Genomic DNA, 27691 nt, shown 5'->3' with positions numbered 1-27691 from the left:
CCACCTGCCCTCATTTGCATCTGGCAGCAACCTTGATCCACAACAGTTTTAATAGGTGGAATAGATTTAATAACTTCAGTTCAATAGGTAGGTACAGTCTAGACAGGGGATGCCTGCCCAGCACAGTGGTGGGCATGGAGCCAGAGGCCACACCATGTGAGAGATGGTTTTCAGAGAAGAGAATGCACTGTGAGCCTTTTAAAGGTGGTGGTAGATAAAAGGAACCTCACTGCCAATGGAAACCAGGTGGGGAGCCTTTGACCGAAAGGTGTTTGAGGCTTGAGGTGAACATAGCGTCTTTTGAGGAGGGCTGGAAGGCTGCCTCCGCTGGCTGCCTGCCGGGCTGATGGAGTCACCCATGATCTGAGTCTTCCCAGTTACTTCATGGCCTCAGATTCTGTTACTGGTTCTACTTCAGTGGGGAGAAACTGTTGCACAGAGAGGTTAAGGAACTTGTGAGGGCCACACAGCTGGTAAGTGGTGGAACTGGGATTTGAACCCAGATCTCTTGAGCTCTGGAGTCTAAGTTCTCAGCCATCATGCCTTAAACCTAGGTTCACCCCTAAAAAATTCCACCCCAAGGAGAAAGCTGGCCTGGCCTTCTGTTGTGAGAAGGACGTCCTTGCCAGTAAGTCCTCTTCTGAGGACTGCTCCACGTGAGCCACTTTCCATGCCTAGGAGGACACAGAGCTGTGCCATGAGGCAGTCAAGTCTTATTAAATAAGTCCAGGATGCTGTGGGACAACTCAGGGACCAGAGCCGGGGCTGCAGAAAGGATGTGGTGCGGAAAACACACAGTATGAGTTGTATGGTACTCTAACAGTAGGTTGTAAACTCTTTGACACTTATCCCTTCACAGTGTAAAGCCTGCAACCCTTCCCTCTGAATGCGAGCCAGCTTGAGTGACTCAGTTCTAATGAAGAGAAGATAAAAGCTAGGTCATAAAAAGGGAAGAGCTTCTGCCGGGAGCTCTGGTGTGCTCTGTCTCGGATCACATATTTTGGGAGAGGCCATCTGCTGTGTCATGAGGACACTTGGGGAGCCCTGGGAGTGGCCCACATGGGAAGGAACTGAGGCCTCTAACAGCCAGCAGGTGAGTGAGCTGCCACGGTTTAAATCTCTCCGCCCCAGACAAGCCTTCAGATGACTGCAGCCTCAGAGCACATGTTGATTGAAACCTCAGAAGAGAAACAGACAGGACCACTCATGAAATAACATTTCTTATTGTTGTTTATGGGTTGAAGTGTGTGACACCAAAATTCATATGCTGAAGTCCTCACCCCCAGTGCCTCAGTAGGTGAACTGATTGGGAAATAGGGTCATTACAGATGTAATTAGTTAAGTGAGGATGAGGTCACACTGGCATAGGGTGGGCCCCTAGTCCAATATGACTGGAATCCTTATAAGAAGGGGAACTCTGGACACAGACACACAGGGAGAATGCATATGAAGATGAAGGTAGAGACTGGGGTGATTTCTAGCAAACCATAAGAAGCTAGGAGAGAGACATGGTACAGATTTCTCTCCCAAAAGGAACTTCCCCCACCAACACCTTGATCTCAGACTTCTGGCTGCCAGAAATGTGGGACAAATATTTCTGTTTTTCTAAGCCACCAAGTTTGTGGTACTTTGTCACAGCAACCCTAAGAAACTAACAGATTACCCTAAGCCACTAGCTTTTGGGGTGATTTGTTACACAGCTGTAGATAACTAATACAAGCAGGTAAAACATGAGGAAGGAAAGCCTGCATTGCCACCTGCTTCCACTCCTGGAGTCGTGGGGTCAGGTCAGTGATCATCTGTCACTGTTGTCATCTGAAAGCTGAACTGACAGGTCAGCACATTGTACAAGCCTGTGAGGCACCCCACCCCCCACCTCCTAGGAGCAGCCAGCATTGTCCCTCCCTCCACTCATTTCCACCAGCCTCTGGAGAGGGGGACACAGTTCTCCCCCAGATGCCAGAGTAACCTGGCAACCTTGGGTGTTTCAGTGATGACACCCAAGTGACAACCAGCGGACGGAACGAGTGAAGCTGGGGCTGAGGTTCCTTGGAGCTGATTTTGCACCTGTCTGCACAGAAGGACCCCTGAACGCCCCAAAAAGCTTTTGGAATAAAGGCTGAGAAGTGGTGGATGCCCTCTGGCCTCCTGTTGTAAGTCACATTGACCTGGGTCAGCAGTCACCCTTAGTCATTGCCCAGCTTAATGGGTGGGAGCCACCGGCACTTCTGGCTCGTGTAGTCGGTGTCTAGGCAAGGACAGGTCTGATACTGAGAAGGACCCAGGCCAGGCACTGCGGCCACCTGGCGTCACAGCCCCTAGGCAGGGCGACTGTCATCACAAGCAGGCTCCCCCTAGCAGAAGGCCCTGGAAAGAACAAAGGACTACAGGTAAAAAGGGAACTGTCTTGTTCTGGAAACAGGACCAAGATGAAGGGGCTCCAGAAGCCAGGCAGACTTTATCTCAAGAACTATGCCTAACAAACTGTCTTCTCAGAAGGTGCTCCAGGGGAGAGGGGTGCATATCAGAGCAGCAACTGGGAGGTCCCTGCTGGACACTCGGGGGCGCTTTTTGCCTTTGTTAGAATAGTTCAGTAGTATTTCTAAAGACTTGAGAACAGGGCCTGGCACAGAGTGAATACGGGAAGAGTGCCTATGAAACAAGAGTGTGCCAGCTCTCAGGGCTGGGGCATCACTGGCCATGCCTCTTTCCACCTCAAGGCAGGACCACCGTCAGGCTGGCTCAGGGCTCCCTGCTCAGGGGACCGGCAGCTGCCGGCCTGAGGCAGGTAAGGAGGGTCCCAGGGTCCCAGGCCCCCAGGTCCCCACGAGCCAGCTCTGTCGGAGAAGGCAGGGCGAGGAAGAGCTCCTGGGAGGGGCACTTAGCCAAGCCCCTTCCCCACCTCTGCTTGCCGCGGTCTCTCCCGTGTTCGCACTAGACTCCGATGTGTCCCGGGGCTAAAGGTCCTTCTGCTCTCAGCTTCCCAGCTGGGCTGTTTGCAGGAGTTTCCTCCGCACCAGCATGGCTCCTGTGCCCTCCTGAAGCCCCTCCCCGTGAGTCCCCTGTTGCTTCCAAGGCCTTTCATCTCCCAGTGCTGCTGGGTTTGGGATCTCTCTGGGGTTGTTTGGCCCCAGCGATGCTCCCATGGTGGGCGGGGTGGGGGGCAGCTGGCTATCTAGCTGTGACGACAACCCTAAGCTCGTGAAGATTTATCTCTGCAGTAAGTTGAAGAGCTTGCAGCTGAGGGGCCAAAGCTATATACTGTTTACAGCCCTATAACACTCTTCCCTGCGTGTAAGATCACAGGGGTGGACAATCTCTGGAGGGCGGGGGCCCAGGCGTGCCCTTAATTTCCTGGCTTCACACTTCACTGCAGGGTTCTATGAGTTTAAGGAGGAGCCGAATCACATCTTTTGGGCAATTCTGCCCACCTAAAACAAGCTGGGTGGTTTTTAATGCTCTGGAGAACCCAGCCTGGTGAGCAACACTGCTGAACAGTGGACGCAGGGGTTCGGACTGCCCCAGATGCCAATCTGGCCTCACATACCTCAGGACGGAAGAATCTGATGGAGAACCAGAGATGGGAAAATGATTGCCAAGGTCCATTAGAAATGGGAGGAGATGAGTTTTATTCACAGACTCTAGAGCAGGGGGTGCAAGCAGCACTGGGACGTCTTAGTGAACAGAGCCTGCCCTCCTCCGCGTCTGGGGACATACCTTGGCTGACCTGGTGACGGCCCCAATCTCCGAGTACAGATCCGAGCTGTCCGGGAAGTTTTCCACCACCATGGTGCACACGTGGTGGAGAAGCGACTGCTTGTGCACGGTGTCTTTGACTTCTGGAACCTTCTCGAGGTAGCTTAACTCAAACGCTTTGGCCTGTTTGGGGAGCATTTTAAATAAAACACAGGATGAGCAGCAAATTTTACGCAGGCTCTTAGAAAGGCACAAATGGCTAGAACCAAAGCCTTCTTGGAGGAGCCCAATACTTAATTCCTCTGTGCCTGGGGCATCTCAGACCACAGGCTCCATCAATCTTAGCTGATCACACATGAACCAGCCTCACTGAGAGAGGAATGAGCCTCCAGCCCTCTCCCACCACGGCCATCAGCCCCGGGCAGTCCCAGGGCTCCCTCCTCAGTCAGGGGCGCTGGGGGCCTGGGGCTCTGCTTCCTAGGTGTCTCCCCTAATCCCTTCCCTGCTTTTCTACTTCCTGGCTCAAGATAGGCTACTTTTTCCAAAAAGGTTTGTTTACAATGTGTATGAGTACAAATATTTCAGCAATAAGCACAGGAAAAAAGAAAAAGAAAAAAAAAAAACAAAACAAAACAGGGCAGAAGAAAATATCTCCAAAATCAATTTGGAGAGGAGCCAAGCTTCGTGAGGAATCATGTGCTATTTTTCTAAGTTTTCTTATTTATAGCAAGAGATAGGCTTGAACGAATATGCCCTGCTATTTCAAGGACAAAAAACATCTAGAGTTTCACTAAAAAAAAAAAAAAACCCACAGAAATTGTTCATTGGATTGCGCTTTGGAGGCCCAGAGTTACCACCTCCAGCAGCCAGTGAAGGGCAGGGGTTTGGGGACAAGGGAGGTAGGAGGGTAAAGTGTGCCAGAGACTTACATTAGTTCCATTTAGAAAGTTCCCAATGGCCAAGAGAGTAGACAGGATGTAGCCCAAGGTTTTATTGTTCTCCAGCTGGTCTATCCCTTCCTTCAGGTCCAAAAGTGGTTCTGCCACTTCCTTTCAATTAAAAAAAAAGTGAGAAAAGATAATAAAGAACACACATTTTGGCTTTCCTTTGTTCTTTTTACTTTTTGTGCAAAGGTCATAACCTGTGGAGTTCTCCCAGTGCAAGGCCATCACTGGTGATGGGCACACGCTCCCAGGTGTGGAGATGTGCAGAAAAGGCGGCAGTGGAGTCTCATCAGTGGAGACCAACTGGTTACCTGCGGCTCCCAGGCGCTTGGCTGGGTGACAATGCTGTCTTCCCCTGTTCCCGCCCATCTTCCAAGCTTGAGCAGGACACTCAGGCCATGCTCTCCTCTCAATCTCCTTCTGACCACGGTTGACTTCTATGAACCTCCTCTGCATGCTCCTTCAGCATCGGAACCACAGTCTTTCTCCTCCCAGGCAGATGACAACAGCAACTGTGGCCTCCCTGTCCCTGGATCCAGGTCTCCTAACCTCCCCTCGAGGCACTCTTAGCCTGGGTTACTTCCTAGAAGGCCACCATCATTACTCCCACTGCTTTCATAACTCCTGCTCTCAGATGTCTAGCTTGCCCTGGAGTCTCATGGCCTTGGTCTCCCCTTCCCTCTGTGCTGTTCTGTAACCCCCCCATCCCACTTCAGCATCCTCACAGAACCTCTCTCCTAGCACGTACCCCAAAGCCAGAAGGTTCCGCTTCATTCTCTCTAGCCTCACTTCTGCCAGGCAGGCCCTACCAATCCCCAACCAAGGCTGATTCAATGATCTGTTTTCTCCATGATGTTACCTGACTTTGCTACAGTCACCTAAACATGCTGACTGGTTGTGCAACCACGTCACCGTAGCAATCCTAGCCTCCTTCATCCTGATTCGTGAATGAATTCCAACATAGCAGCTACCTCCTGAAGCACCGTACACCCCCTGCTACCTATCTGGCCCTCAGTCAGGCCCGTGCTCCCCACTCTGCAGAACGAGGAGGACCACACAGCCTCTCCCCCGGTGCTCTGAGTCTGTCACCTCCTCTGAATCAGGCTCCCCTCCAGCTCACCGTCCATCTCTCCTGCTTCCTCTCCACTGGCTCCTTCTGCTCAGCCTGCACGGTCACCTCACCCGAGTCCAGGGAAGTGCCTGCTTCTTCCGCTTTCCACTCGGGATGAGCCTCCCCAGGCCTTCACTGTCAAAGTCCTTTTGCTTCTATTCTCTTTCCAGCCTCTTGCAGCCTGGTTCATCTTAGATTTCCTACTGACAACCTCTCTTAAAGGGACCCAATGACTTGCTAATTGACACGTCAATGGCAGTGAAGTGGCGACCCTCAGGTAGAAAGACTGCAAGTCACTTCTCACATTGTGTTTTTCTGTATTGTCTAAATTTTCTCTGAGTCAGAAAAACAATTTAAGTTTGGTTTTTTTTTTCACCAGTGGACTATCTGGGGCTGGCGCCAGGCAGACACTTTCGCATAATCCCTCACTGGCAGGCTGCTCGCACTCGGTGTAGACACAAACCCATCACAATCAACTCACCCTTCAAACCCTGTCTCAGGAAGGATACCTCACCCGTGCTCACTGGTAAAAACACAAACTTTCTCAACATGGGGGCTGCGGGGCTGGCTGCCTCTCTTCCCAAGGGCTTACCTTTTCTGTAGTTTCGTAATCCATTTTGAACGCCCAGAGGTGGAGGCGCGCCGAGAGCTCGCTGATGGAGGAGAGCGTCAGCAGGAACTGCTCCGCGCTGCCCAGCGGCACCTCCGGGCTGGCCAGCTGCGCTTCCTGGATCTTCTGCTTTTCTTCTTCGGTGGGAATCATGGTGAGAATTTTCTGGAAAGACAGAATGATACGGTATCTTCTTAGTATTTGTATGGTGATTTTCCAACCAGGTAGCAGAGATGTTCTGCTGTCAGTGCTGTTGTATTCAGGTGACAATTACCTACCAAATAAACTTTAGAGAGGGAAAGCCCTGGGGAGCATCTACATTTGCACTCATTTGTTTTAATATTCTCCCTCTCTCTTTAAATCTGTTTCATAAGCAACTTGCCCCCAGTTTTCTGAGTCTTCTACATGAAAGATATTTCAGACAAGAAAGAGAGATGGGAAGTGAGAAAAAGGTGAAAGAATAATAAGATTAGAGAATGGCTCCCTGTTCCCCAGGAAACAGAGTAAAACGTGTTAAGAATATATGCTTCTCATGGATTAATTCAAGAGCTTACAAAAATGAACCCCTTCCAAAGAACTCAGATTGACTTTTGTACACGGGCCATCTTATAATTTTAATTTTTTTAATATTTAAACTATATGTCAAATTTCATATAGAAATTAAAATATTTTGACATCAAACTCAAGTCTGATTGAGGAAAAAAGGATGATGGTACTAATTTTTTTAATTGAAGTATAATTGATTTACAATGTTGTATTAGTTTCTGGTGTACAGCATAGTTAATCAGTTATACACATATATATTCTCTCTTATGTTCTTTTACATTATAGGTTATTACAAGTTATTTAATATAGTTCCCCGTGCTATACGGTAGGACCTTGTTGTTTATCTGTTCTGTATATAGTAGTTTGTATCTGCTAATCCCACACTCCAAATTTATATCCCTCCACCATGATGGCACTTATAAAGAGCAACACATACCAATGGAAAGAATATCGCCTTCTGCTTTTGTTTCTGGTAAAAATCAACTGCGGAAGACGGAGGAAGCAAACAGGCATTGGAAGGATTATGATTCTTACAAATTCAAATTCCTCGGTGATTACATTTTAAAAGAAGGTAAAAATTCCCACCACGTGACACTTCACATACAACATTACTATAGATAAGGTGTCATTGGTCTTCTCTCATTTATCAAATAACAGCATCAAAGCAAAGAAGTACGCACTGTGCCGTATTTTTGGCAACTTGTGTTAAGTCATTAATTCTCAGTGCTTTGGTTACTGCTCTGCACTAGCCGCCACCTGCGTCAAACATGGGAAGGAGTTCTGGTGAGATGGGTGAGATGGGTGAGATGGACTCAGTGTGCTCCGCCCTGTCTGTCCCATAGAATGCAACCCCACACCCTGGACAGCAGGCATCGAGCAGCTATTTGAAGATGAAAAAAGAAAAATAGTGGTAGGTAGATTGGGGAAGAAGACCAGAACCGGAAGTTCAGCTGAACTGGTCATGAGCTGACCGTTTTCTCTGGTACTCCCCAGCCTGGGCTCTCAGGCAGCCCCAAACCTGAAAGAGGGTATCAGGTGCAGACAGAGAGAGCTCCAGGGGAGTCCTCTGGTTCCAACTCCGACTTGCGAGGTGGGGAAGGGGTCTCCTAGGAGTGGCAGCAGAACTGGCAGATCCTAAACTCTGACATAGGGAACCTCCCCTCCAATCAGTGGAGCTGTGGCCCCAAGAGGTGGGGCAAACCCCTTCTGTTTTTCTTCTCTACCTTCCCTCGGCTTGGCCCCAGACATGGGCACGGTGATAGAAAGTGCGTGGTGAAAGGAGGCAACCGAGGCCCCAGGTTTCACTGAAGGGCCAAAAAGGAAGGCCCCAGAAAGTGGGAAAGCACTTGGAGGTCACAAAAAATGACAATCCTGCAAAGCAAGCGCACAACGTTGTTTAAGAAGCTCCAAGCTTATCCCTGAGCTGTTCACGTGTGAACCTGACCTTCAACAGCACATCAAAGACTTTGAGGCCTGAACTGGTCTATAAGAACTTTGAAAACTGAGCTGACACTGGACCCACAGTCCACAGAAGGTGGGTCAGAATCTGTGGCCTGAACCTGAATGGGTGATGGAATAATTCTCAGTTTTTTTAATGAGACCAGAATGACCCTGATACAAAACCAGACCAAGACAGTACAAGAAAAGAAAACTGCAGACCAATATCCTGATGGACTAGATACAAAAATCCTTAACAAAATATTTTAAAATTCATAAATAAATGCCAATATATTGAGATATATAACCCCACTGCTATATTTTATATAGCAATATATTTTAAAATAACTAAAAGGTTGGATCAATATGAAAAAGTCAATCAATGCAATTAATCCCCCATCTGATACATGACATTTATTTAAAAAAACCCTATAGCTCATTTCAAACTTCACGGTGACAGAGAGAATGCTTTCTTTCTAAGACCAGCAACAACACAGGAAGGCCCCTCTCACCATTCCTGTTTAACACTGTGTGGAAATCCTAGCCAGGTAGATAAAAATTTTAAAATACATACAGATTAGAAAGGAAAAAATATCACTGTTCCTATCTCAGATGGCATAACTGCCCCATAGAAAATTGTGAGGAATCTACAAAAAACTTATAAAACAGTGAGTTTAATGATGTTGTATGATATAAAGTCAGTATACAAAAAAAATCTGTTTTATTTTTACATATTAATTATAAACAATAATAAACTGAAATTAAAAAAATACTATTTACAGTGAAATACTTAGGTATAAATCAAAAAATCACATGCAGGCTCTGTATGCTAGAAAGTGGAAAATGCTGGTAAAAGCAATCAGAGATGATCACACAAATGGGGGGATAAACTGTGTTTGCAGAGTGAAAGACTCAATATAGTCAAGACGTTAGTTTTCCCAAAATTGATGTATAAATTAAACTCGATTCCAATCAAAATGGCATGATTTTTTTGTGGCTATAGACAAGCTGATTCTAAAAATTATATGGCAAGGCAGATGAACCAAAACAGCCAAACCAAAGGAATTCTGAAGAAGACCCCCCCTGGAGGAGTCACAGCACCGAAAGAGCTACAATAGAGCCACAGTATTAAGACGGTGAGGCATGGGCCTCAGGATGGAGACAGGGATCAGTGGGACAAAACACGGCATCCAGAAACAGACCACACAAATATGGCCCAGTGATTCTGACAAAGGTGTGAAGGCAGTTCAACAGACAAAAGGTAGTGTTTCAAATGATGCTGGAACAACTGTAACCCACATGCAAAAAGTGAGCCTCAACTTAGACCTTCCACCTTATATACAAATGAACCAAAAGGGATCACGAATGTAAAAGTAAAAGGTTAACACTACAAAACTCTGAGAAGGAGACACAGGAGAAAAATCTTTGTGACCCAGGTTAGGCAATCAACATGACACCAAAAAAAGAACAGGTTGATACGCTGAACTTCATCCAAATTACACACACTTTCTCTGTCGAAGACTGTTAAGAGAATGAAAAGCCAAGTTGCAGTTCCTCAAAAGAATAAACACAGAGTTATCAGGTGATCCAGTAATTCTATTTGTAGGTACTTAACCTAGAAAAATTAAACTTGAGTTCACACACAAACTTGTGCTTGAGTGTTTGTAGTAGCTTATTCACGACCGCTAACAGCTGGACGGAGCTAAGTGTTCTCCAGCAGGTGAAGAGATACAGACAGGGCTACATCCCTGCAGTGCAGGGATGCTCGGCGATAAAAAGGGGCCAACTATAGAGACGCACCGCAACTTGGATGAATCTCAAAGTGTCAATCATGTTGAGTGAAAGAAGCCAGTCTCAAAAGGTTACTCACTGTATGATGCCATGTATGTGACATTCTCGAAAAGGCAAGACCACAGTGATGAGAAGCGATCAGTGGTTATCAGGGGATCGAGGTGGGTTAATGATGTGACTAGGAAGGGACAGCACAAGGGGTTTTTTGGGAGATGGGACTATTTTGCATCCCAACTACAGTGGTCATTGCATGAATTTATATGTTTTAAAACTCAATTAAGTCTGGGCACTGAAAAAAAAAAGTCAATTTTATCCTATATTAATTCAAAAACTAAGAAAATAAGAAACTGGACACTTGACACCATAATCAGCAATCATGCGGATGTTTACATGATTGTGTCTCAGGATGCATCTGAATAGGGGAGCGGTTGTCCTGGGTTCGTGAGAGAGTTCTCAGGGAGGACAGTAGTTCTTCAGAAACCAGTGATGCCAAAGTGGACTGGAGATGTGTTTTGGGCTGCGGTCAGAGTGAGGTCGCAGGTGGTGAGCCCAAGATACCTCCTTTTCCAATGTTCACTTCATCAGGGCCCCAAACACAGACTATGTGGGTGGAATGGGGCATCAGGGCACGTGCTCAGCAGTCATGCTCCTTGCTCTCCCGTAGGCTGACGCTACTGATCCCACCTGTCCACACAGACAGTATTAAAAAAGGACCAAGACTATCCAAGCAAATGTCACTTCTTTCCGAAAGCCCAGGATTTGGACTCAACTAGTTTTCCAAATAAAAACTGAACTACAAATTTAGATTTTAATTTTCTTTTTTTTTTAACATTTTTTATTGATTTATAATCATTTTACAATGTTGTGTCAAATTCCAGTGTTCAGCACAATTTTTCAGTTATTCATGGACATATACACACTCATTGTCACATTTTCTTCTCTGTGAGTTATCATAACATTTTGTGTATATTTCCCTGTGCTATACAGTATAGTCTATTCTACAATTTTGAAATCCCAGTCTATCCCTTCCCACCCTCCACCCCCCTAGTAACCACAAGTCTGTATTCTCTGTCTGTGAGTCTATTTCTGTCCTTTATTTACGCTTTGTTTTTGTTTGTTTGTTTTTGTTTTTGTTTTTTAGATTCCACATATGAGCGATCTCATATGGTATTATTCTTTCTCTTTCTGGCTTACTTCACTTAGAATGACATTCTCCAGGAGCATCCATGTTGCTGCAAATGGCATTATGTTGTCGGTTTTTATGGCTGAGTAGTTTTACAGTAATTAATGATAGACGTGTGTTTATTGCCATTTTGAACTTATCTTTGCAGTTGAATTGGTATTATATCCTCTTTGTTCCTTTCTTCTTCCTTTTGTGGTTTGGTAATTTTCCTTTGTATTATCATGGATTTTATTTAATTTTTGTGACTCCTTTGTAAATTTTTGGCTTGTGGTTACCCTTTTTTGTAAATCTATCAACCCATTACTATAACTGTTTTTATTAAACTGATAGTAACATGATCTCAAACCCATCCTACTGTTAAAAAAAATTTTAAAAAGAAAGAAAAAAAAATTCTGTATTTCCCTGCCTCACTCTCCCACTCTCAGTGATTTGTATGTCTTCTTTTATAATTTCATGTTTACTTTATTTGTAATTCATGAGTTATCACCTTTCCAGTTGTGTGTTTCTCATTTCTGTAGCATCCTGCTACTTTTCTATTTAGAATAGCCCTTTCAATATTTCTTTTAGCATGGGTTTAGTGTTGCTAAACTCCTGCAGCTTTTTTTTGTCTGTGAAACTCTTTATTTCTCCTTCTATCCTCAAGGATAGCCTTGCTGGATAAAGGATCCTAGGCTGCATCTTTTTTTCACTCAGGGCTTTGAATATATCTTGCCACTCCCTTCTGGTCTGTAGTGTTTGTGTAGAGAAATCAGCTGAGAGCCTTATGGGGGTTCCCTTGTAACTTACTCTTTGCTTTTCTCTTGCTGCCTTTAGAATCATTTCTTTATCCTTGACGCTGGCCATCTTGATTATGATATGTCTTGGTGTGGGTCTATTTGGGTTCTTCCTGTTTGGGACCCTCTGAGCTTCCTGTACTTGGATATCTGATTCCTTCTTTAAGCTTGGGAAGTTTTCAGTCATGATTTCTTCAAAAACCTTTTCAATCCCCTTTGATCTTTCTTCTCCTTCTGGGACCCCTATTATGCGAAGGTTGGGACGCTTTATATTATCCCATAGGTCCCTTATGCTATTTTCATTATTTTTTATTTGCTTCTCTTGTAGTTCTTCTGAATGGGTGCTTTCTATTGCCCTGTCTTCTAGATCACTAATTCGTTCCTCTGCATTATCTAGTCGGCTTTGCATAGCTATTAGATCATTCCTCATCTCTGTCAATGAGTTTACCCATTCTACTTGGCTCTTCTTTATAGCTTCAATTTCATTTTTGACATATTTTATATCTCTAAACACTATCTCTTTTAATTCCTTCAGCAATTCGATCACTCCTTTTTTGAAATCTTGATCTAGTAGGCTATCGATGTCTATTTCGTTGATCTTTCTTTCAGGGGATTTCTCTTGTTCTTTTAATTGGGAAAGGTTTTTCTGCTTCTTCATCTTGCTCATACCTCTTTGGCACTGTGGTTTATGGAGTATCAGTTGTTTATTTTGGTCCTTAAGGATTTTATCTATCTGATGCCTATTTAGGAATAGAACTTAGGAAAAAAAGAAAAAAAAATAAGAGAGAGAGAGAGAATTTTAAAAGAAGGGAGAAAGAGGGTTTGAAAACAGTGTATAATGAATAATAGAAGAGTGAGTTGAAGCAGAGTATTAATCGGGTTGAAACGTCCTTTTGAAACCTTTACCAAAAAAAGGGGGGGGGGGAGATGAATAGATGTATTTGAAACCTGTGTCTAATCAATAGCAGGACATCAAAACCCAAGAGAAACAGAAATGAATTAAGAAGTAAAGATTAAGAGAGTAATAGAAAATAGAACAGGTAAAAACAGATTAAAAAAAAAGGGGGGGGGATTGTCGGTGTTCTCCTGGAGTCTGTGTGCTTTTAATGTGAAGTCTTTCTGTCTTCGTCCTGTTTTGGAAGCTCAGCTTGCTGTTTTCAGAGGCCCTCCGTTGGCGCCCTCTTCTGTGCTGCTCCCAGCACCTGTCGGCAAGCAGATCGCGCCTCCTCCTAACACTGGGTCAGGTGCAGCTCTCCTCTGCTGTGGGCGGGCAGGTCACTGCCCCTCTGGATGCCGCAGTCAGATGTTGCAGACTGGCCAGGTAGGAAGGCGGGTCGTGCCCCCTCCCAGCACCTCGGTCAGGGGCTGTGTTCCTGCCTGAAAGGCAGGGGGGCCGCTCTCCCTCTACCTACTCTGCCGGTAGTTCCGCTCTCTGTGCGGCTGCGCGCTCCGCCCTGGTCGGCGCTCCGTAGGTGGGCTCGCGGAAGACCGAGGGACAGCCCTGTCCCTGCTCCGAGCCAAAACCCAGCTCCTTGTTTGTCTTTGTGGAGCAAGTTCTCTGAGGGACCAGGATGGAAGGATCCTATCTGCTCCGGGCTGCAGGCCAGTCTCAGTCTGGCCTTTGAGGCTGCTAAGCCCTTGGATGCGGATGCAGGTTTCGTCCCCGCCCCCGCCTGAGTGCTCAGCGCGGAGGATATGGCGGCTGTGCCTGAGCCCCGCCTCTCTTCCCCCGAAAACTTTCCGCGGGTTTTCAGAGATGGGGGTGTGCACCCTTCCCCCGAGAGCACATCAACCTTGCTGTTTTATGGAGGGCCCAGGTTGTTCTGCCCTGTGCACCCACAGCCACGGCGCGCAGCCCCTTGTGTTCCGGGGGCTGCCTCCGTGCAGCCACTTCCGTCCTCCGCCCGGCTTGTGCAGCCTGGCCCTGCCCGCCGCTGCCTGCCGCGTCTCAGGCTGGGTGTCGGGGGGACACTCTGTGCCCGTTTAACTTAGTTCTGTTAGTCAAGGGCTGCTCTGTACAGATCCGAGCCTCGGAGGCTCCCCCTCCGTCCTGCTGGCCTCTCAGTTGGAGAGGGGAGACCCAGCGAGCGAGCGCCAGTCCTCCTTTGCCGCTCCCTCCCCGCAGGACCCATCCCGCGCTGCTTTGCCTTTTGTTCTTTTTTTCCTTTTCTCCTACCAGATTTTTGGCGTCTTTATCTTTTGAAGAGGGCGATGTTCTGTCGGAGTTCCACAGGTGCTCTGGTTGGCTGAGTGGGTCTGCAGATGTGGGTCTTGGTGTATTTGTGGGAGAGGGTGACCTGCGAGCGCCCTTCTACTCCTCCATCTTCTCCCTCCTCTAGATTTTAATTTTCTTAGTGCTCAAATTGTTTTAAGCAAGTACAAGAATTCTAAAACTAAAAGTTGTCAACGCTTTCCCCTCTTCTTCAGAAGGCATTTTCCTGTGATGATTTTTGTTGCTTTTTGTTTTCCTTTGGGAAAGTAATCAAACCACTCTTTTCTTTTTCACTTCTCTGATTAATTTAAACCATTTGTGTTCACTGTTGAAGATTTGTAAGGTTACCATCTGCCAGTTTACTTTTTTTTTTTTAACATGCCATTAACAATAAAAATAGCCAAGAGGCAGTGGAACAGCAGAGTCAAAGCTACCTCCTATGAGGCGATGGCCCCTTTTTTTTTTATCATGAGCATATGATAAAGATATGTGTGTACCTTTAATTTGCTCTTTACCATATCAATAGATTTATTAATGACTTTATAATGGCCATTTGGTTTCAAGGAGAGAAAACATCAAACAAGACCACTACATCATCATCTCTGTGTTTTCTGACTCAGGGAACTTCTGTTTCTAGGATGTTGACAGGTCTGACAGCCAAGCTGGGCCAAGAGAAATGTAATTCGGGACCATTCAATTGTGTTAACCCACTGAGTAGACACAGACTATAAAAACGAGGAAAGCAAGGAAAAAAAAAAGGAGAACTCTTCATACTTCCATTTGTGATACCTCAATGACATTTTACTTGGGAAAATATCATTATTACTACTTACAGATGGCCCCCAAATCATATTGTAAAGTTCAATACTCTCATGAAAAACCACTCCCTTAATGAAGTTAATGACTCCCATGAGTTTTCATGGTGAACCAGATACAGACCATTGGGTTGCTAAGCAGGACGTCAGCGAATACATCCTAATCACGCTCGGGCACACAGAGGTTTTGAACGGCCCTATTAAGACACGGTGCCACGCTCCAGCACCAGCGTTCAAGAAGCATATGGTTTGATAGAAGGCCATTTGGGCATAAGCTGGAAATCATATTAGTAAAGATCTGCAAGGGTTCCACTTCCGTCTCATCTCAGTCCTGATTTAACTCCTTCAACAACAAACCTGGAGAAATAGCTCCGGCGGGGCTGGCTTGACATATGGACAGAGAGCATCCGTGTCCCTCGGGTCCCTGAGACTGGTGGCCAGAGACAGCAGGTAACAGCTGGGGGAGCCCGGGTTCTGTGATCCCCACGAGGACTGCTTTCTGCTGGACTCTTCTCAACCACAACTAATAGGAGTTGTAAAATGTTCACGGTCTCTGGGTTCACACAGGCAGCTTCAGATGAGGGGTTCTCCATCGGGGGTTTGACAAAGTCAAAGAGACATTTTGGGCTGTCACCACTGGGGCAGTACCACTGGCATCTTGTGGGCAGACCCCAGGGCTGCTGCCAGACACTCCACCAGGCACAGGTCAGTCCCACAACCAAGAACTGCCCAGCCCGGAATGGCAGCAGTGCTCCAGTTGAGAAACCCTGCTTTAGATGAAAACTGTGGTAAAAATGTGTAACTCCGTGTCTTGTGACTACATACGCATTTGCTGAGGGGTCGTGACACAATGAACTTTCAGGGTTAGGCAGTATTTTCTTTGGCTGTGTCCTCTCACTGAATATCACCTCATACGGCAGCTACTCCTGGCTGTAGGCAGTGCGGCCTCATGCATCTTCTCACTCCCCTTGCAGATGTCCTCTTATGCTTTTTGGCAGGCGAGCCCAGGCCCAGAGATCCCACCTGGGCCAGCCACCCCCAGGGCCCGTGGACTGCACTGCGGACTCAGGTTCTAGAAATCGTATTTCAGCTCGACCTCTTACTGGCTTGTGAGCTTGGGCACAGACTAGCATGGAGCTCACCCTCTTCACCTCTAAGATGCGGAATGGAGGAGCATATCCCTCCTACTCTCTGTGAGCATCTGTGTAAAGCACCCTCCTGGCACCCAGCCCACAGGGAGAAACCCACGAAAGTCAAGTGTAGCGCCCTCGGCTGTTCCTACATCCGCCCCGGTACTATCCCCATCGTCATTCCTTCCTGGATCAAAGAGGAGCTCAGCTGGAAACCCATCGAAAAAGGAAAAAGTGATTCAGTTCATTCTCAAATCTCAGTCACTTACTGTATCTGAAACCTAGGCCCCCCTCCCCCCACCCCACTCCAGGGGGATTGACATTTCAGGAAAGAACAAAGGCAAAACGAAAGGAATCTGTCTCTCCTGATGGACTTTCAAGTTCTCATGGCAAGAAGGAGAAATATTTTTAAGAGGGGAACTTGTCATTTTTTCCTTCAGTCAAGCTGCCCCTGGCTGCATCTGAATCTGATGCTTGTGCAATCTTTAAAAGATCCTGTGAAGTAAACAGGATGGCCAGAAGGTGCGCTGGGACCTACCACGTCGTTTGTCCTACGTGGAAGACACCTTGTACTTGGTTCGGCTAAGCTGGCAGCCTCCGCCTGCCTGATGGACAGCAAGCCAACGCCCTTCTCCCGTGCTCCTCTGGGGGCCCCAGAGTGGAGCTGCCTCACGCTGAGGCCAGGCCTGCCCCCTTCTTTCTCACTGCCTGGCAGCCACCTCAATGTCCCTCCCTCTATTTGCCTGCTACATACGCCCTGCCCCGGTTTGCCACCTGCCCTCCCTCCCCGGCTGCCCGCCGGGGTACGCGGAGCTGCCGTGCTGCGTGGCCTGACTGCAGGGCCCGGGCTCAACTTCCCCTCCAGAGAGAGGGATGTGCATCTCCCTCCTTGCACCTGCTCCTGAACCAGGCCGTGTGCCTGCTTCTCAGGGTCGAGCCGCGCATGCGTTGTATTGGCTTCCTGGGTTTGCCATCATAGAGGATTGCAGACTGGAGACGTGTATTCCCTCACAGTTTGAGAGACCAGAAGTCTAATGTCAGCACTGGGGAGGATCTGTCCTTGCCTCTTCTTCGCTTCCAGTTGTTGCAGGCAATTCTTGGTGTTTCTCGGCTTGTAAACCCATCACTGCAATTTCTGTAACTGTCATCACACGATGTTCTGTTCTGTGTCTCCTCGTGTGATCCCCGTCTTCACACGGCATCCTTCTCTCTGTGTCCCTGTCCAGACTTCTCCCTTCTTAGAAGGATACCAGCCAGTGGAGTAGGACTCACCCTAGTCCAGTATCATCTTACCTTAACTTGATCATGTCTGCGAAGACCCTGTTTTCAAATAAGGTCACCTTCGGAGCTTCTGGGTGGGCATGGATTTTGAAGTTTGTACTCAACCCAGGACAAACCTCAAGAAACACAGCTTCTCCTGTGGGGGCCTCTTCTTTCCAAAGCACAAGAGCATGCCTGCCTGGCTGGGTTCAGGTACCACTTTGCCCCCCTCAGGGCCATGGGAGAGGCCAGCGCAGAAGCCAGAGCCCTTGCTCACGTCCAACTCTCCTGCCGAGGCCAGCCCTCCCTGGGTGCCACCAGCCTCCACTGGCCCCCTTCACTCTCAAGTCTTTCAAATTAGACTGCGTGAAGGGAACTCAAGGATGGAGAGGCTTTAAAGGGATCCAGGGCTCCTGGCCAATAGGAGGATGGCGTGAGTGTCACCCAATGCCATAAAGCAGTGCCCTCAGGTCCCTATTCTGACCCAGTGGGCCCCCAGGCCACCCACTCGTCTGTAGGAACCTGTGAGCTGAGCCATTGGCTCCACTCACTCTTTCTCCATTATTAGGACATCAAATTTAACTTCCTACAAATGGGCACCAGCCCACAGTGAAGGGAGAGCAGGGCCTGGTGGAAGGCACTAGATTCTGGAAGAACAGGGATGCTGTGGCCCCAGCTGGGCCACCTCCCAGCCAAGCAGTCACGGCCAAGGCACCCAGCCCCTCTCCACCCATGCCATTCAGATTGACAAGCGGTACAGACTCAGCTCGCCTGGCTTTTCCAGTGATCCAGTGAAACACATCTTCCACAGACCCCAGCGGGTCCCAGGAGAGAAACAAAGCCACAGACAGGGAGGTGAGCATGCATGGGAAACCCTACTTTTGAAACTGTGCATTAAACATATTTGGTTTGAAATGACATCCCAGACCCCTATGGAGGTTGTCAAACTTCTTCCACATTGAGGAAGGCGGAGTGTGGGCAGAAGGAAATCCGAAATGAACCAGGAAGTGAGGATCTCTGAACTTCATAGGCGAAGGGAAGGTTTCTCCCCACCAAGAAGGTAAAAAAAGACGTGAGAATTACTAACATTGTTCAGAGTCTGGCTGAGACAGAGGAATGGCAAGCCACCCTGCGGAGAAAGTCACTATGGAGATAGCACTGTTTTACACGTGTGACATGTGACAGGACAAAAATAATGCTCGACAGAGCTCCTCTTACCTCAATCCCTTCTTTGTTTAAGGCGTATTCGTCAAAATTCAAAATGGCTATCTTAATGGTTCTCGGAGGGGGCAGCACCGTCAGGCCAATATTAATAGCATTGCTCCTCTTGGAATCCAGGACGATGATCTCCTGCTTTTTTCCATCTGCAGCAGTTTTCTTGTGATAAAATAAGGAGAATCCAAGATTAATGCATCATCTTTGGTCCTCTGTTAAAAGCAAGCTCACTACTTACTGAGAGATGAAAACAAATGGCCCCGATTCAGGTCAGGAAAGGCCTGGCTACCGCTCAGCACAGCGGAGAGACCAGGGATTAGGCCCGAGGAGCCGCCAAGAGCAGGTCAGCAGTGGAACTTCTCGAGTCAGACACATTACAAAAGAAAATGGATTTTCCTTCAATTGGGAAAAATGTGATATTTTGCAAGAAAAAAAAAAAACCCTGTTTTTTTCCATAGAAGCAGTGGAAACAAAACTCAGAGCTCTCAGAGTTCCCTTCCTGTGGGCTGCGAGGTGTCGGAATGTGCCTCGGTTGGCCCCGGAGCGAGCGGTGTGTGCCTGGAGATGGAGAAAGCCGGTACACACGCCGGGGAGGCGGCGCCAGGAAGGGGAATCCAGCATCGCTGGCCAGTCACCCCCCTGGATCCCAGGGGCTCCTCTCATCAGTCCAACATCCTCCGCCCTGAATGCCTGAGCACTTCCATCTTTGCTGCCGCATGAAGGGGGTGTGAAGAGGAGTGAGGGATAAACCAGCCAAGGGGCTGAGGAGGGGGGCAGGGAGGAGAGGTGGCCAGGCATGTGCACAGAGCCCTGCTGTGCGTGCCTCCCTGCAGGCCTGGTGTCCGTAGGGGCAGCACGTGGCCAGAAGCCAGGAAGTGTGTGAGGTGCTGAGCCAACGCTCACCCCTGCCCAGAGCTGTGATGCCCCGGCCCCGGCTTTCCCCTTCAGCTCTCGGGAAGCCAACAGCAGGTGGCAGCGGGGACAGGTGGAAGGAGCCGGCTCTCCAAGCTCCCTGTGCCTGCGCGGCTTCCCTGGAGGCAGCGGGGCTTGGAGGGTGATGCTTGTGATTCAGGAAACAAACCCAGGTGACGAGGATGGGTCAGACCCATTCAGCACGGTGACGGGGTGTGCTCACCGTGTGAGGGAGCCCAGCTACCAGGAATTAATTCATCTGGTGGTGGAGGGGGTCACGGTCTGGAGGGCCTGCCACCTAAGCTGGACCCTGAAGAATGTCTAGGACCAGCCTGGGGCTGGGAGAGACGGAGGGAGGTGCCTTTGTCCGATTCCGGAGAACCTCCAGGGATGAGGCTGGAGGTTTGGGGGGCCACATCAAGGGGACCCCATGAACCAGCTGCTCAGACTCCACTGCAGGCAGACCCTAGCTGAGCAGCTGAGAGCTGCTGAATGTCAGTTTCCTGAGCCAAGGCCTCAACCTCTTCTCTGAAGAGGGAACCGGGCTGGGTCTGGGAGCAGCTACGCTGTCTGGAGAAGCTGGCCGGCTGCAACACTGGAGGCTGGGAGCTGGCAAGGAGACACAGGTTGTGGCCCTTTAAGTCCTGCTGAGCCCTTCCAAACCCAACTGCTAAAATTCTACGTTAGGCCCTTAAATATTCATCGGGGGATAAATTACAATTTCTTCACGAAGCAAATGACTGAAAGCATCCCAGATGTTAGGGGGCCTGGTGGCCAGAAGGAATAATTTCTGTGGGTGTGGCCATCGGCTTTGGACAGGGGGCTCCCAGGGACATGTGGCATAAATGCCTCCTGCCTCTGCAGGGGAACACTGTCTCCTGTATATGTCATCAGATAAGCTTATCAGGAGCCCTGAAATGTAGCTTAAGTCTAATTTAAGACATTATTTTGTGTATGGAATGCTAAGAAGGAATGTGGGAAGGTTTGACAAAATGCTGAACACAGGCAGTGAAGAGGGATGTTATGACTTGCGATGCCCACACTGGGGACCGGGGTGTGCCCTCCTCCGGGCACTGCAGGGCACCTGCCCAACATCCATGCCTTCTTCCCTGCTCACCAACAGGACCTTGATTTTTTTCAGACTGGTGACATGTCCATTAATCAGTCACCTCCCTGGCAGTTCTTTGCAGCTAAGTCTGGCAGTTCTGGTTTTGGTTTTCCTGATTAAAAAGGGACAGACCCAGTGGGCCATGCCTTTTGCCTTTCCTCCTTCTTCCTGCCTACATGGTGGATGTGAGACCCAGAGATGCAGCAGGAAGACAGCTCGTGAGCAGAAGGAATGAAGCCACAGATGGGCGGCAGCATGGGAGACAGAGGCAGCCTGGGACCTGGCACTGGAGAGGCAGCTACCCACAGTCAGGCTCCCGTGCTGGAGGCATTTATGGGAAGGCAGGGACTCGCTGGAATCATTAGCCCTGAGCAGCCCATCTACACATACTAGGAGTCCGCAGAGATGCCTGGGCAGGCCCAGCTCAACGGAGCCTTTGTGCAAATGAGAAAAAGATGCCCAAGTCCAGGGAGACACAGCCCCGTGGCAGACAGCTTAAGAGAGAGAAGCATTGCTCAGATTTCAGCCTTGCCCCCTCAGCCAGCATCCATGTGCAGCAAGCAACCTGCACAGACCTATGTGGTGGCTCTGAGCCCGACATGTCCTTGTCCCCATTCTCAACAGAACTCAGTTCACTCCCGTGGACACACCCACACAGCCCCCTAAAAGTTGGTAAGCAGCAAGCCACTGGGCATCGTAGGTTACGGGGATGCTTTCAGAGCACTTCCCGCTTCACACAGGGAGGAACAAGAAGTAAACTCGTATCTGAAACTGAACAGTTAAATCTCCGGATTTTATCCAAGGGCTATTTTAAATGTTCTTGTTGATAATCAAGACAGGCGCCACTGGATGCTGCTGACCTCTCAAGTGTCTGGGGTGGGGCGTTCTGCCTGAGATGAGGGGGTCATATGGGGTTGTCCCCCTCTATCCTCCCCTCCCACAACAACCCAGAGCAGCGTCTGCAAGAACAAGCCAAAATTCTCTGTGCCCCGGAGCACATCTAGGGATTAGCAATCATCAGCTCTGATCCATTTCCATCATCTTTTGGTGTCAAAGCCCCAGATCGGCAAGAGTGACTTTTATTTCCTTTACCTGGTCCTGTGTCTGAGTCACTGTCATCCATCCTCTTCCACAAAGCCTCTCCTGCCCCCTCCTTCATTCCCACCACCTCCACCCTGAGCCTGATCCTGGGTGGCAGGCTCCCAGAGCAGCCCGCCACTGGCCCCCTGCTTCCAGCTTCTTCTCACCCTCAACCCTTCCACCCCACTCTTGCTAAGAGTCACTCTCAGACACTCAACTCCTTATCGGACTTCTGTGATCAGAAAGTCAGTGACTGTCCATTGTTTGAAGTAAGAAAAATAGGAAATTGGTTAATGAGGGAAAGGGGAGATAAAGCAGAGAAGACAGAATGTTCCTTGTAAAGGAGGTTAGGAAATGCTGGATGACTCTCCAAAGGCATCTGGAGAGGACCGGGCAAGATGTGACGGGGCAAAGGTGGAACAGGGCTTGGGAGGGTGACAGGAGACAATGCTTCTAGGCAGGAGATCAGAAAGTATTTCGCATTTGATAGAAGATCAACCACATCTCCCCAGACGACACCCAAACAAAGAAACACAATCCTGAATCCTCCTAATCTATCAATACTGGGCCTACTTGAAGGAAATGGCAACATTCTGAGAGCAATAAAAGACGATGTGATCAAATGAGAAATATCATGTTGCTGGATAGGAAGCCTCAACGTTGTAAGGATGCTCAGCACCTCTCATTATACACACACACATACACACACGTGCATCTTTTAAAATATATATAAAATGTATATATAAAAGCATATATTTAAAATGATTCTAATCAAATTACAACAAGATTTTTTGGAATTACAAAATATTCTAAAGTTATTATGAAAGAATATATGTGTAAAAAAAATCCCTAAGTAAAGTTATATGTGGTATCTACCCAGTCAGATATAAAACTTATTATAAAACAGATAAAATTAAAATGAGCAGCACTGGCACTGGAAGAGTTAAGAATGACAGAACAGAATAGAAAGACAGTGTAGAAAAAGCTCTCGTACAATGGCCCAGGGCCTTCCAACAAACACAGCAAGATCAGTGAGTCACAATCCGTTACGAAAGCCCAATTTCTAATATAGAACCAAGGAAAGTAACTTTAAGTAAAAAAAAAAACAACCCAATATGGTAGGTTAACATCATGACAAACTGGATTGACTGACATCTTCCTTCTTAAAAAAAAAAGCCAGCAGAAAGCAAGAACCCAGGCTGCTGTGGGGTTGGCCAAGGGTCACCATGGTGAGAGCACGTCACACCCCATGAGACCCCCTTTGCTGACTGGAGTCAAGGCATTATCAGCGACAGTCCATAACAGCAAAGCCTAAGCAGAGGCAGAAGAGGCTTGAGAAGCAAGCTCAGTCTTCTGACTGGCTCTGAGCGGTAGGGTGTCTTCCCATATTTATTTATTTGTTGCCTCTGTTTGATACAGATCTCATTCCCTTAAATGGATATTTCCTCGGTGCCTACGAGGTGCCTACTCCCTGAGTGGGGACATTTTTCATGGGGACCAACGAAAACATGCATACTTGGGTGCTACCAATGGTCAGTCCTGGGGTAACAGGAAATACGAGTTTCTCCCTCAATTCTTTTATAAAAGTCAGCCATCCACATCTCTGCCCTCGAGTCCCAAGATCTGTCAGGGACGAGAGGATGTTGCTGGACACGGCTGTGGGCTCGGGCTCCAGGCACAGGATGCCAGACTAGGCTGGAAGTGAACATCTGGTGAGATAGTTGCCCCAGCAAAAGGGTAGAAGTGAGGAAGAATGGGGGAAACCAGAGTGGGGATGTCTTTGAACGTGCAACTTTCCCAAGTATGTCCAAGAGTTTAAAAGAGGAACTTGCTTCTTTAAAGGGGAACGGGTATTCTGGGACGAGGCCAGGCTCTAGTTTGCTTCCAGAAAGCCTAGTTAAGCTGAACTTTTGGGCAGAACCAGGCAGCAACACCTAGCACTTCCTTCAGAGCAACAGCCATCAGGGAGCTCCAACGTGCCAACAGCTGCCCTTCCAGAAATACTGCCTCTGGAGAAATGCTCCAGGCTTGGATAGAATGCAGGACTTTTGTTTGTTTTGTTTTGCACTTAGCCAAGAAGACTGCAGGGACTGGGGAGAGGGTGTAACAGCCAAGATGGTGCGAGATAGAGGTTATCCTCTGGGGAGAGAGATGCTGTCGAGGCAAGCAGAGACCTCATAGAGAGAACGGCCAGGACGGAGGTCACGAAGGCAATTCAGCTGCTTTCTCCCAAGTTGTCCAAGAGGGCTGAGGGTCCAGCTTCCAGAAAGCAGAAGTGAGCCCCTCCAGGAGGAGACTTCAAACAGGCAGCGCCCAGGGCCACAAGAGTTATGGAATTTCTGAGAAGCACAGAGGAGGCAGTCGGCTGAAGGAGTGATTGCTAACTGCCAAGGCTTACGGGCGAGCGCTGTGACTTGCAGCCTGCATTCACCTGCTGACCAGCTCCATGGGTTGGGGTCGGCCCTCTAGAACCAGTCAGCTCCAAGAGGTAGGAGCCTGCAAACTTAGCCCCTCCAAGGGGCAGAAAGTCACACACATCAGGGATGTTTTCTAGACATTTAGGCCCAGACATTTAGGCCCACTCAGGGGGACCAGGGGACACCACCAGTCCAGATGCGGAGACGGAAGCCTGCCTGCCTTGCAGGGAGCAGACGTGCAAGTCAGGTGTTCGGGTAGAACAGATCACTGCCGCCAAGAACAAGTATTTCAGAACCTGCAAACACAGAGACAAACTTGATTCTGAATGGTTATCGGGGTTGGGTGACCCCCAACGTGGGCCACGTGAGAGTGACCACAACCAGATGCAGTTCAACATCTTGAGGAAAAAGACCGTAATTCCTCCTCATTATCGTCCAGTTTTGGAAAAGAGAAGGGTGAGTGTTCAGGCAGCAGTTAGGAGAAGGTGGAAAGGAAAATTTTAATGCTAAATAGTAGCCATTAAGCTTAGAGGTTAATATAGAATCTCACATTGGAGTCTCAGGAAAGTCACATGAGACAAAGGGTAAGAAAAGCAATAGAATAAAAAATGACACGCTTGTTAACACAGCACACAAGCACGTTTCCCCCTGTTGCACTGGGTCCACTCAACACCCCCAGGAGGTCAGGCACATGGGATCAGGCCTGGTTTCTTTCTTTCCTCCCCTCCACCCTCTAAAGGCAAAAACAGGTTCAGAGAGGTTGACCAACTTGCTCAAGGTCACACAGCTAGAGGTAGAGTCCAGACTAAATGAAATTCAAAATTGCAGTTGCAAAGCATATATAGGTCATTGAGGGGAAAGAGAGAGTCTTTTTTAAAAATGGCAAGATTTTAAAATCCCCAAGGGAAGAGCACAATGAAGTGTTCCGAGCATGAACTTGGAAGTAGCCAGAACAAGACGCAATCCCGGGATCGCATGAACAGACCCAGGAGCCCTGAAGGGGAACGGATAACATCCAGAGCAGCAAGTCACCCGGGGCGGGGGGGTGTCAGCTGGGGGCCTGATGCATTCACAGCCTAGTGACCTTGGCAAGGCACTGAACGTCTCTGCCTCGTGTCCTCTCTGCGACCTACCCTGAGTGCGGGGTTTGTTGTGAGGATGAGATGAGACTATGGATGACACTCAGTGAGAATGATGCCTGGCCCGCAGCAAGGACAGGCATGTGTCTACTGGGACTATGAGGCTAGTGTCACTGGTACTGACACAGGTAAAGTACTTAGGTTAATACCTGGAAAATCATGCTTTCTAAGAATTAGCTCTCAGCTGCTTTTACTCCCAAGTCATCCTTTTAAAAAATATATGGTCTACCAACGTGTATTTTTCATAACTAAGGCATCTACCACATTTATAGACCAAATGAGCCTACATAAATAGGAATGGCAGGTCAGAGCAGTGTCCCCACCCTAAATAGTGGCAGCCCCTGGGACAGTGCAGGGACTTGAGACTCAGCCTGCAGAGCTGCCTCCCTGGGACACGACAACTTGCTGGGGCTTCCCGGATGAATGAAAATAGCCCACGGATGCTCCTAAGAGTCTGTGCAGACCCCCAGGCACCTGGAAACCCTGCACGGGGAGCAGATCTAGAAAAGGGGCGTGCCTGGAGTGGTACTGCAGACCGCCTTGCAAAGGAGAAGGTAGCCAACGTCCTGGTTTCTGTTTTTAAGGAGGAGAATACTGTGGTGATTTTCACATGCCAAATTTCCCTCTGAGGCTAACAGCCTGGACTCCAGGTCTAATGGAAAGGGGAGGTCTGGAGAAAGAACAGAAGATTCTCCTTCTTTGCCAGGAGACGTAGCTGCCTCCATGGCTGAGTGGGCAAACGTTAAGTCACCACCTCTAACTGGGAGAAACTCAACATCATTTATCTGAAGACCAAACCTGTTTGATCAATCTACCGACACTTTCTGAAGGAAAACCAGAAAATGTGGTTTATTTAGACCAGTGCTTTTCAATTTTGGGTGCACAAGAGAATCCCAAGGGGCACTTTTATTTTTTATTATTTTTTTCATGTCTCAGGATTCATTCTCTAAATTTCTTATCTTTTCCCTACCATTTTTTTTGTTCATTTTTTAAATGGAGGTACTGAGGATTGAACCCAGGACCTTATGCATGCTAAGCATGTGCTCTACCACTGAGCTATATACCCTCCTGTCCCCATGGAGTCACTTCTAAACAACAGCGATGCCTGGGTCCCGTCCTCAGGGATCCTGATCTCCTTGGTCTGGAGGGAGAACAGGGTCACAGAAGTTTGAAAGATGTCTGTGTAACCAGAGTCACTGATTTAGACTTTAAAACAGTCTAAAGGTTTGAGATGAGGAGGAAGTTGCTCTTCTCAGAAGAGGAATGCAATGTAAAAACAGGGAACAGAAGGCAGGGGTAAGTGAACACTTCTTAGGATACAGAAACATTCCAAGATGTAGCAAGGTCTGTCATTTTTATGAATAATGTGGGATAAAGTCCCCACAGCTACAGATGATGCAGGAAGTCTGCGCTGATGTTAAAATGAGCCTGACATGCCCATCTAATGCCAAGGTCATCCCAGCACCAGGAGCTGAGCTGTCGGTTACTGAGAGCCTGTCCTTGGACACTCAGGGGTTAATGCACTTTGATAAAGAGGATCAAGGTCCAGAGAAGGGCCACGTGGAAGCCCTGACTCCCACGTCAGGGGAAGAGGAGGAAATGAACAGCTGGGAGGGGGGCACCAGCAAAGACCGTGGAGGCTCGCCGTCCAGGCAGGTGGACGGGGCTCGCCTTGCAAAGTTTTCTGAAATGCCGCCCTGAAGGATCACCCCTTTGAATTTTTAAAGAGCAATTTTACTAGAAATAAAGGAGGCAATTTTTAAAAAGTGGATATTCAGCACATAGAACTTGTTATCCCAGAGGGTGCTGGCACCGAAAATAGAAACTGGGCTGAGGACATGATTTATGAAGAGAACTCAGAGTCTTGGAGAATACCGCTAAGTTTGAGAGCATTTCCATGAAAGGCGACTGACCTCTCAAAATGCTTCTCAGCATCCCTGCCACCGACCCCGGGGCTGGCTCGGCGAGGCACGAGTTCTAGAAATGGTAAATCATTCCTCCTCACTCCCTGCTAACTGCCAAGAGGGTGACGCCACAGGATATTTTCAAAGCTGTCTGCTGAGAAAGTGACAATGACAGTGATGCCACGATACAGAGGCCATAAAGATGTGACCAGTATGGAATTTTCCTAAGTCCTGGAACAAGCCAGACAGTGATACACGTGGGAAAGCATTAAGGCCAAAGGCAAAACAACAACAACAACAACAACAAAGCCAACTAAATAAAGGCTGGAAGACCTTCAGTTAGGAATAAAGTTTCTGCAGAACTTGCCAGAATAGGCTTGTTTACTGACAAGTTTAGGGAAAAAATGT

At 48.1% G+C, this 27691-nt stretch overlaps 1 protein-coding gene across 17 annotated transcripts in view; it reads right to left on the bottom strand.

Annotated features, from left to right (window-relative positions):
• The window catches only part of FHOD3 (formin homology 2 domain containing 3), a 411645-nt gene that overhangs the window by 29350 nt on the left and 354604 nt on the right, over positions 1 to 27691 (bottom strand). For all 17 annotated transcript variants that reach the window (XM_074352245.1, XM_074352246.1, XM_074352247.1 and 14 more), the window contains 4 exons: positions 18727 to 18885; positions 6344 to 6526; positions 4626 to 4745; positions 3718 to 3879 (listed from right to left, as the gene is read on the bottom strand). In XM_074352245.1, coding sequence (XP_074208346.1) covers positions 3718 to 3879; positions 4626 to 4745; positions 6344 to 6526; positions 18727 to 18885 — 624 coding nt within the window. The remainder of the gene's footprint in view (positions 1 to 3717; positions 3880 to 4625; positions 4746 to 6343; positions 6527 to 18726; positions 18886 to 27691) is intronic.

Source organism: Camelus bactrianus, chromosome 24, assembly GCF_048773025.1.
Source record: "Camelus bactrianus isolate YW-2024 breed Bactrian camel chromosome 24, ASM4877302v1, whole genome shotgun sequence".
Lineage (NCBI taxonomy): Eukaryota > Metazoa > Chordata > Mammalia > Artiodactyla > Camelidae > Camelus > Camelus bactrianus.
The sequence above is the reverse complement of the archived record's forward strand: the minus strand, read 5'-3'. Positions and strand labels throughout refer to the sequence as shown.